This window comes from Neltuma alba, unplaced genomic scaffold (genome assembly GCF_004799145.2).
Source record: "Neltuma alba isolate B1F8T4 unplaced genomic scaffold, ASM479914v2 tig00011740_pilon, whole genome shotgun sequence".
Taxonomy (NCBI): Eukaryota; Viridiplantae; Streptophyta; class Magnoliopsida; order Fabales; family Fabaceae; genus Neltuma; species Neltuma alba.
In genome coordinates this window covers 1,334,306-1,343,531 of record NW_021636368.1, presented here as the reverse complement: position 1 = coordinate 1,343,531, position 9,226 = coordinate 1,334,306, and the positions used below count along the sequence as shown (strand labels likewise).

The following is a 9,226-nucleotide window of genomic DNA, read 5'->3' as shown; positions in this document are numbered from 1 at the left end:
TGTGTACCGAATAGCTTCCAAAGGGTCTTCCAGAAATAGCTGACAAACTTGACATCCCTATCAGAGACGATAGTGGTAGGCAAACCGTGAAGACGCACAACCTCTCGAAAGAAAAGCTTTGCCAAATGTGAGGCATCGGTAGTCCTACTGCACGAAATAAAATGTGCCATCTTTGAGAATCTATCAACCACAACCAAGACAGAGTCGTGCCCTCTCACTGTCTTAGGCAATCCAAGCATGAAATCCATGCTAATGTCCTTCTAAGGTGCCTCAGGAACAGGAAGAGCGTGTACAATCTAGTATTCCTCTTCTTTGCTTTGACCGTATGGCATGTACGACACTGGGAAAGGATTCGAGCAACATCACGCTTAAGGGAAGGCCAGTAGAACCTATCTTCAACCAGGACCGTAGTCTTCTGAACGCCGAAGTGTCCGGCTAACCCTTCAGCATGCAATTCCCAAACAAGAAAATCGCGTACTGACGTGCGGGGAATGCACAATCTTGTCCCACGGAACAGGTAGCCATCATTGATAAGGAAATCCACATGATCGTGGCGGTTGCCATCTTTAACCTCGTTATAAATGATGCCAACAGGTCTGTGATGCCCTTAGATGTTCTGGGCCGCACGCACGCTACACTGATGTATTCAACGAGTCTATAGCCTTGGCCGACAGGCCCGGGTAATCTTTGAAATTTCATCGTGATGGGGATAGATCATTGCAATTGTTGGTCTTCAACGAGGAATTCCTAGTAAGCGCGAGTCATCAGCTCGCGTTGACTACGTCCCTGCCCTTTGTACACACTGCCCGTCGCTCCTAACATAACTTGGCTATGTAGGAAGGAGCACTTTGGTAGGTTGAGATAAAATTTCTCCTTCCGCAGGGTCAAAAGCACCTGTCTAAGGTGGTGCAAGTGGTCATCTCTGGACTTACTAAAAACCAGGATGTCATCAAAATAGACAACCACGAACTTTCCCAGATAGGGCTGCAGCATATGCGTCATCACTCGCATAAATGTGCTCGGGGCGTTTGTTAAGCCAAATGGCATAACGAGCCACTCGTACAGTCCATCTTGTGTCTTGAATGCGGTCTTCCACTCATCTCCTGGCCTGATTCGAATCTGATGGTAACCACTACGAAGATCAAGCTTGGAGAAGGGATTTCGGGGGTTATAACCCACAGCTTTCAGCACTATTAAGAAGAAACTCTTGATTGCTCCCGTCCTGGCTTTACCTAATTTTAACAAGTGATTTGAAGTTGCGTGCGATGCATCCGGGGTTGGGATTGGAGGCGTTCTCAGCCAAGAAGGCCACCCTGTCGCCTACTTCAGTGAGAAACTCAATGAGGCCAAGCAAAAGTACTCCACGTATGACAAAGAGTTCTACGCCATTGTTCGCTCTTTGGAGCATTGGAAGTACTACCTCCTTCCCCAACAGTTTGTCATATACTCAGACCACCAGTCTCTCAAGTTCCTTAGCTCCCAACGGCATTTGAATGCCAAACATGCCAAGTGGAGCGAATTCATTCAGGAGTTTACCTTCGTGGTCAAGCACCGCCCAGGGGTAGAGAACAAAGTAGCTGACGCTCTTAGTCGAAGAATCCACGTTCTCAACACTCTAACGGTTAGTGTCATGGGCTTTGACCAGCTTAGGGATGAGTACACCTCGTGCCCTGACTTTGGCATCATTTATAACGAGGTTAAAGATGGCAACCGCCATGATCATGTGGATTTCCTTATCAATGATGGCTACCCGTTCCGTGGGACAAGATTGTGCATTCCCCGCACCTCAGTACGCGATTTTCTTGTTTGGGAATTGCATGCTGGAGGGTTAGCCGGACACTTCGGCGTTCAGAAGACTACGGTCCTGGTTGAAGATAGGTTCTACTGGCCTTCCCTTAAGCGTGATGTTGCTCGAATCCTTTCCCAGTGTCGTACATGCCATACGGCCAAAGCAAAGAAGAGGAATACTAGATTGTACACGCCTCTTCCTGTTCCTGAGGCACCTTAGAAGGACATTAGCATGGATTTCATGCTTGGATTGCCTAAGACAGTGAGAGGGCACGACTCTGTCTTGGTTGTGGTTGATAGATTCTCAAAGATGGCACATTTTATTTCGTGCAGTAGGACTACCGATGCCTCACATCTGGCAAAGCTTTTCTTTCGAGAGGTTGTGCGTCTTCACGGTTTGCCTACCACTATCGTCTCTGATAGGGATGTCAAGTTTGTCAGCTATTTCTGGAAGACCCTTTGGAAGCTATTCGGTACACAACTGAAGTTCTCGTCTGCTTTCCACCCTCAAACTGACGGACAGACTGAAGTGACTAATCGTAGCTTAGGTGACCTGCTCCGTAGTTTAGTTGGCGATAAGCCTGGTAACTGGGATTTAGTCTTGCCTATAGCTGAATTTGCTTACAATAACTCGGTCAATAGATCCACTGGCAAAAGCCCATTCCAAATTGTTCAGGGTTACAACCCAAAGCAGCCTGTTGACCTTGTTCCCCTTCCCCTGTCTGCTCGCCCTTCTGAGTCTGCCGAGACCTTTGCACATCGCCTTCACGATATTCATGCTGAGGTTAGGCGTAAGTTAACTTTAAATAATGACAGGTATAAGGTAGCTGCTAATGTCCATCGACGTCACCAGGAGTTCGATGTTGGCGATTTTGTCATGGCTCGTATACGGCCGGAGCATTTCCCCAAGAGGCCTTACAAGAAGCTGCATGCTCGTGCCTCTGGCCCATTTTGCATTTCCAAGAAGTTAGGGCCCAATGCATACTTATTAGAGTTACCTCCAGATATGGCTATCAGTCCAGTATTTAATGTTGAGGATCTTGTTCCTTACCGGGGCACCTTTGAGCCGCCCCCTTTGTGTTCTGATGATTCTGCAGGTACCTCGACCTACCAAGCCCCAACTCCACCGTTACTCAGGGTTGCGCCGCCTGCCCCAGCCATTGATGCCGTGATGGATGAGCAAACGATATTCACTCCAGCAGGTCCCATTAGTCGTTACCTCGTTCGTTGGAAAGGCTGCACTGATGCAGATGCCACATGGATTACTGAGGATGAATTTCGTCGTATGGACCCCGCCTTCCTTGATGACTTCCAGCTGTCCAACTCTCCAGTGGCGAGTTCTTCCAAGCCGGGGAGAAATGATGCAGATTTTAATTTAACTAATTAATTATTTTATTATTGTTTATTTTAGATCGTGGGTAGTTACTCCATTCACCCCACTTTCCCACTCCCCTCATTTTATTTCTTTTATTTATTTTATTTCTTTCGTTTATTTATAGTTTAGAGTTTCAGTTTGTGAGCAGACTTGGCATTTAGAATTCATCGATCAGTTTTCTCCCGTTCTCCCTGCTCCTCTACTTCTCCTCTCTTCTTCTTCCTCTTCTCTAACCTCTCATCCCTTCCAATCCTTTCCTGTTTTACATCACTAGGTGGAGGAAGGAGAGAGGAGATGTGTGCCAAGTCAACCTAAACTAATGGTGTCACTAACAGAAAGACTCTTACAAAAACTCAGCCTACAATAAGGACTCAATAAAAAAGAAAAAAAAACTATAAGAACCTGCTTCAAAATTGGGTAAAAGTATAAGGACTAACAAATTAATTTTCCTTTATATAAATAATAGATTTTAATTTACACTTTTATTTGAAAGAATAAAGTTGTTAATAGTAAATTTTTTTCCAACAAAATAAATAATATAATAAAAATATAAATAATTAATAATTAATACATGTATATATTTATAAAATATAAGATTAAATATGTTTTTTTGTTGAAAAATGACAATTTTATCTTAAATATTTTAGACATGAAATTCTATAATTTTTTTAAGAAATTGAATAAGTAAGAGCAATTTATTATTTATATGATTAATTAATAATTAGTGTGTTTATAAAAGATAAGATTAAATATATTTTTAAAAAATAACACTCTCATTGTAAAATTATGAATTTTCCTAATTTTTTTTCTAATAATCATATAATGCAAATATTAAACATAAATAATTTGATTAAATTTACAATAAGTTATTGAAGTCATTAATTTAGTATATTACCTCTAGTCCTTAATATAAAAGCTTGTTTGACTTTTATTTTGATTCTAAATATAAAACTGTAATCCATTTTGTCTCTCATATTTATTTATTTTTTTCAAGATAATCTTTGTAATAATGGTAGTTTTATCCCATATATTTGATTAGTAAGGATAATTTAGGAAATACAATATCTATTTATTACAAATAACTAATTTAACTAGTTTTTTTTAATCTATTCAAATTAGTCAATTAGCTTTTATATTAAGAACTAAAAGTAGTATATTTTATCAAATATAATAGGAAAATATAAAAATATTTGTGTAAGTTTTGTGGGGATTGTAAAGAGAAAAAACAGGTTTAATACAAATATAGTTAAGCAAAAAAAGGCAATTCACTGATGCCCATTCAAGAGTAAAATGTTTTTGCTTCTTTTAAAACATTAGTTTTCTAAGAGCTACGGTTTTGGGCCAAACTTTAATTATCTCAAAATGTGTAGTGTTTACATAATTTTTAAGTCAAATCATGCTTTAAAATTCAAGAGTGCTTTGTTTTTAAATTGTTAAACATCCCTAGCTCATAAGCCCAGAGCATCAGCATGAAGAAAGAAAATAAGAGCCGAAAATTCCAACAAAAACAAAAAGAGAGCTGAAAAGGCATACGAGACACGTGGCGATGTATTATTGAGCCTTCCGCAACCACTCAAGCACTGGCCCAAGACTTACCGAAAAATCGGTTCTGTCATTATCTGTTTGAAATGGAGACAATGAGAGAGAAAGAGAGAAGCAGGGAGAGTAGAGAGAGAAAGAGAGAAGCTTGGAGAGAGAGAGAGACGAGGAAGGAGGGAGGAGAGAGAGAGACACTGTCCGTTAATTTCAGTTAAAAAGGGAAAAGGAGGAAAAATGGTTACAGACCAGGAAATATCGCAAGCCGTACAATCTCTCTTCAGGGATTCAAACCCTAGAAGAAGCTTCACCACCTTCAATGAAGTTGTGCAGGAGCTTCAGGCCAAGCTCGGCCACGACCTTACCCACAAACTCGACTTCATCACTGAACAGATTAACCTTTTGTTTGGATCTTACCCACCGCGGCCGCCTCCGTCGCCGCATCAGCAGGCAAGCCCCTTGCTACAGCCACAGCATCCTCAACTCGTACCACCCCCTTCGAAGGACAAGATCATCCTTTCTCGAAACCCTAATTTTCAAACCGCTCCTCCTACTCCGGTAACTTCGGCATTCCAAAGCTTCACCTCTCATCCTGCGACGGTTAAACCGGATGCTACCGCCGCCGCCGATGGAACCGGCCACGAACCTCCCTCTAATTTGGGCATTGAGGCCCCCAAGGAGAGGTAGGGTTTGAAAATGGTTCGGTTTCTCATTTTGTTGCTGTTCATGTGTTCTGTTGAGTGTTGAAGTAATAGAAGTGGACAGCGAACTCTAGGGGGATTAGGCTTAGTGATTCTACTTCAATAGTGGGTCTCAGAGTCAGCTCGTTGCTCGTCTGGGGCAGTATCAGCTAATGTGTGGCGTAATTTAGTTTGAAGCCATCTAGTTATCCTGTCTGCGTCTTTTTGTCTTTTAACAATCAGTAAGCCACTGGGTCTGTTTAGAAGAGTTAAGCCTGTGATCAAGTATGCAGTGAAGGCAATAGCTGTACTCTCCATTGCTTGAGCGTTTAATTATGACAAAATTACAGCATAGATGAGAAGACTTTGCTTGATATCCGTGATTGTAGGAAGTCTCTTGTGTCAAATCTATCCCAGTTGGCTAACCGGTCTTGTCTCCTGGAGTATCATCGCATGTGTCTGCTCTTTATCTAACAATTCTGGTAGATAATTTATGAAAATAAAACAAAAGATGTCACATCTCAAATGCTAAGTCTTGATGTTCTCAAATTTTGCTTTTGCTTTGTTGAAGCATGCTGCTGTAGCTGTATGAACCCTCTGTTTTGTACATGGAATATAGCAGTTGGCAGATGCATTTAAACGTTACTGTCGCATGATATTTCTATTTAGAATAAGGCAGAGTCCCCCCATCAATTTTCTAATCATGCCAAGTTTACTGATGATGGAAATCTTTTTCTTATTTATACAGCTTATCAAAATTGTGTTGTGTCTATTGACAAGATCTATCATGATCAAACATGACTGTGATGATTGCCTGGCTTACGAGTAATGAATTCTTTCTCCTTGCAGTACTCAAACTAAAGCAAAGAGAAGAGGTGGCCCAGGAGGCCTCAACAAACTTTGCGGTGTTTCCCCTGAACTGCAGGTTATTGTTGGCCAGCCAGCATTACCAAGAACTGAGGTTCAAATTAATATTTTAGAAGTTCATCAGCAACTTTGCTCATTTTTATATGTTCCTAGCAGGATTGCTAATTTGTGATGTGACTGTTTAGATTGTGAAACAACTGTGGGCTTACATAAGGAAAAACAATCTCCAAGACCCTAGCAACAAAAGGAAAATCATTTGCAATGACGAGCTGCGTGTGGTGTTTGAGACAGATTGTACTGACATGTTCAAGATGAATAAGCTGCTAGCTAAACACATCATCCCACTGGAACCAACAAGTAGGTATCTAGATTATGGGGATATATTTATGATGTTGTGCTTTAGGTCACTGTTTGAATTCTTTGTATATTTTCACTTTCAGAACAGCCAGTTCGAAAGAAGCAGAAGGCAGATGTGGAGCCAGGAACACAAAGTGCTGAATCCGCTTCACTCTCTGTAATTATATCTGATACACTTGCTAACTTTTTTGGTACTACTGGAAGGGAAATGCTTCAGTCGGAGGTTTTAAGACGAATTTGGGAGTATATAAAGGTTAATCAGCTAGAGGTGAGCATTATGATAATTGTTAATCAAATTGGCAATTCTCATAACTAATGTAGATCTGTGAGTTAATAAGGTCTGTTGCAGATTTATGCATTGGCATACTCCAGCTCAACATCTCTCTAAACATCTAAATTCATATATGTGTTTTTAATTTTTTTCCCCCCTATTTGTTGTGTTCTTATATTTACTTTTGCATCAGTATCTTGCGTTAATTCTGTATTGCGTATATTCATTTCTATTTCACTGAGTATGGTTAAATCTTGAATGAGGCTTGCAATACCACTTTTATATTAGTTCTTGTGTTCTTATATTTAGCAAAAGCTCAAGTTGTAAAGCTTTTATATCAATGGGCAAAGAAGATAAAATTAATGTTAGTATTTGTTATCCAAATTTATTAATATATCTGTTACTACAGAGTCATTATTAAGTTACCGCGTCTTTTTCCAGTCCAGCATTTTGGACAATTGTGGAGGAAAAGTTAACATTCAGGTAGAGCTAAATGTCGTAGGAAAAGGATGATGCAAGAGTTTGATTTTCCTAAGATTGCTCAGGGGCTAAGTTTTATAATGAATAATTGCTGGGAAATGGGAATCAACATATTGACTTGATCCTGCAATACGTTCCTAGGATCCACTGAATCCTATGACAATACTATGTGATGCAAAGCTTCGGGAGATCTTTGGCTGTGAGAGCATTCCTGCATTGGGGATACCAGAAGTGTTGGGTCGTCATCATATATTCAGAAGATCATGAAGCTGATGAAATTCTATGGTTGGTAGATTTTTATACTTGTGTTTATGATGATTCCTGTTAAAGTTACAGTAGTGTTATCTGTCCTCATCATTATCGAGCTTCATGGACTCATCATTTAAATTCAATCAATCGATTTCAGGCCAAACAAAAAATTCAGTAGAAAGATTAATTCTGTGATGTCTCTAAATCTGATGATCCTCTGGATCTGTAACGGCGTTTACATGATTCAGCTTATTACTTGTATTTAATGTGGTGTGGGCATTAAAATTAAAAATATTTTTAATTTAATTTTCATCATTTTGAAAGTAACTGAAAATTGATTACTGTAATAATCAGGGTTATAAGTAGCCTGTGTCGTGTATGCTCTTCTCATTGCCATAATCAGGAATGTAAATAAATTGCTTCTTATAAGCTCTTCCGGCTCTGATTTTTGTGGTTTTGACTTTCATGGTTTGCTCTGGGCTTGCGACTACAGTCATGTAAAACTCCTTATTGTCTGTGTATTCTTCAGAATCGATCTTGTTTGAAATAGTATTACATGCATATTTATGAACTATATTATATCAACCCAAGACCTGGGAAGATTGAGGCAATGAGGGAATGGATGAATGATGCAAGAGAAGCAGTTTACAGAACTTATTAAGATTCGATTATGATGGTATGGGGTAATTTATGATTGAGGAAGTGAATGGCTGCATTTTTCAGTCATGCATTTACTTCGATAAATAATATTTGTGCTTGGAATTCTAATGGAATATTTGCTTTTGGTTGCAGTCACAAATTGCTTGCTGTTAATTCCAGTACAGTACATGCTGATTCTGGGAACATGTTGATATGGCTATGTAATTTGACTAGCTAGATTTTAGTGTTCTTATCTTAGTGACAACTGATATTTTGATTATGGCTCTGTCACTAGGTTATGATGCTGCTTCTGGCCTTTCTAACTTGGCAGATAGGTTAGAATGATTAATCGCACTTGCTGACACCTCTAAAATGCTTACTGTAGATGAGAAAATGATGTAAAGTGTGATCATAACTTCCTTTAAACATGACTTTGTTTATGTTGATGTAATGAAGCATGCCAGATAATTTGGGTCTTTATTCCTTTACATGTATTCTACTAGTATAGTTGGTTTCTTTTTCTTTTCTTTTGTTTTTTTTTTCCGGTTCATTCCTTCCTTAAAATTGGTGGCTTATCAATGGGTTACGATTTATGAACATGTACATTTTAAGCACCAATCAAACTATATTCTGAACTGAGGTGTACATCTATGTTTTTTCATACTCCTTTAATTTTCAGCTATTTCTAGGGATAAGTTTTTTCTTTCTCCTTCAACAATACAATGGCTATATTTCAAAACCACGGATGTTTGTGGCCGTGGATTGCTTCACTATATTTGCTAATTCAATAAGGAACGCAATTCGGTGAAACGGTTATGTTTTTGTGAAAGATTTTATGAAAATGAAAGATGTAACATGTGCAAACTTGTTTTTGGAAAATCGAATTATTTAGAACTGCGGAAAATAACTAATAATTACAGTAATATATAGCAGATTATGCCAATTACAAATACGAAATGTGATTTATTTTTTAAATTTCATTTA

At 39.1% G+C, this 9,226-nt stretch overlaps 1 protein-coding gene across 4 annotated transcripts; it reads left to right on the top strand.

Annotated features, from left to right (window-relative positions):
* The first annotated feature begins 4,870 nt into the window (after positions 1-4,870).
* Positions 4,871-8,730, top strand: LOC114717516 (uncharacterized). 4 transcript variants are annotated; one of them, XR_003737718.1, is made up of 6 exons: positions 4,871-5,382; positions 6,229-6,340; positions 6,432-6,603; positions 6,687-6,871; positions 7,496-8,279; positions 8,396-8,730. XR_003737718.1 is itself a non-coding variant. In XM_028902671.1 (6 exons), the coding sequence occupies exons 1-5, from the start codon at positions 4,937-4,939 to the stop codon at positions 7,619-7,621; spliced, it is 1,041 nt and encodes a 346-aa protein (XP_028758504.1). In that variant the 5' UTR covers positions 4,871-4,936; the 3' UTR covers positions 7,622-7,639; positions 8,396-8,730. The 4 variants fall into 4 exon arrangements, 3 of the variants coding, with proteins under 3 accessions (XP_028758504.1, XP_028758505.1, XP_028758503.1); XM_028902671.1 differs by having other exon boundaries at positions 7,496-7,639; XM_028902672.1 differs by having other exon boundaries at positions 7,496-7,639; positions 8,133-8,730.
* The last annotated feature ends 496 nt before the right edge of the window (positions 8,731-9,226 follow it).

What these genes read in the sequence shown, in the direction of transcription:
- LOC114717516 (XM_028902671.1), top strand. Translation starts at nt 4,937, where the DNA reads ATGGTTACAGACCAGGAAATATCGCAAGCCGTACAATCTCTCTTCAGG. An exon ending in ATTGAGGCCCCCAAGGAGAG is followed by an intron (nt 5,383 to 6,228) that starts GTAGGGTTTGAA and finishes TTCTCCTTGCAG; the next exon opens with TACTCAAACTAAAGCAAAGA. An exon ending in TAAAGGTTAATCAGCTAGAG is followed by an intron (nt 6,872 to 7,495) that starts GTGAGCATTATG and finishes ATACGTTCCTAG; the next exon opens with GATCCACTGAATCCTATGAC.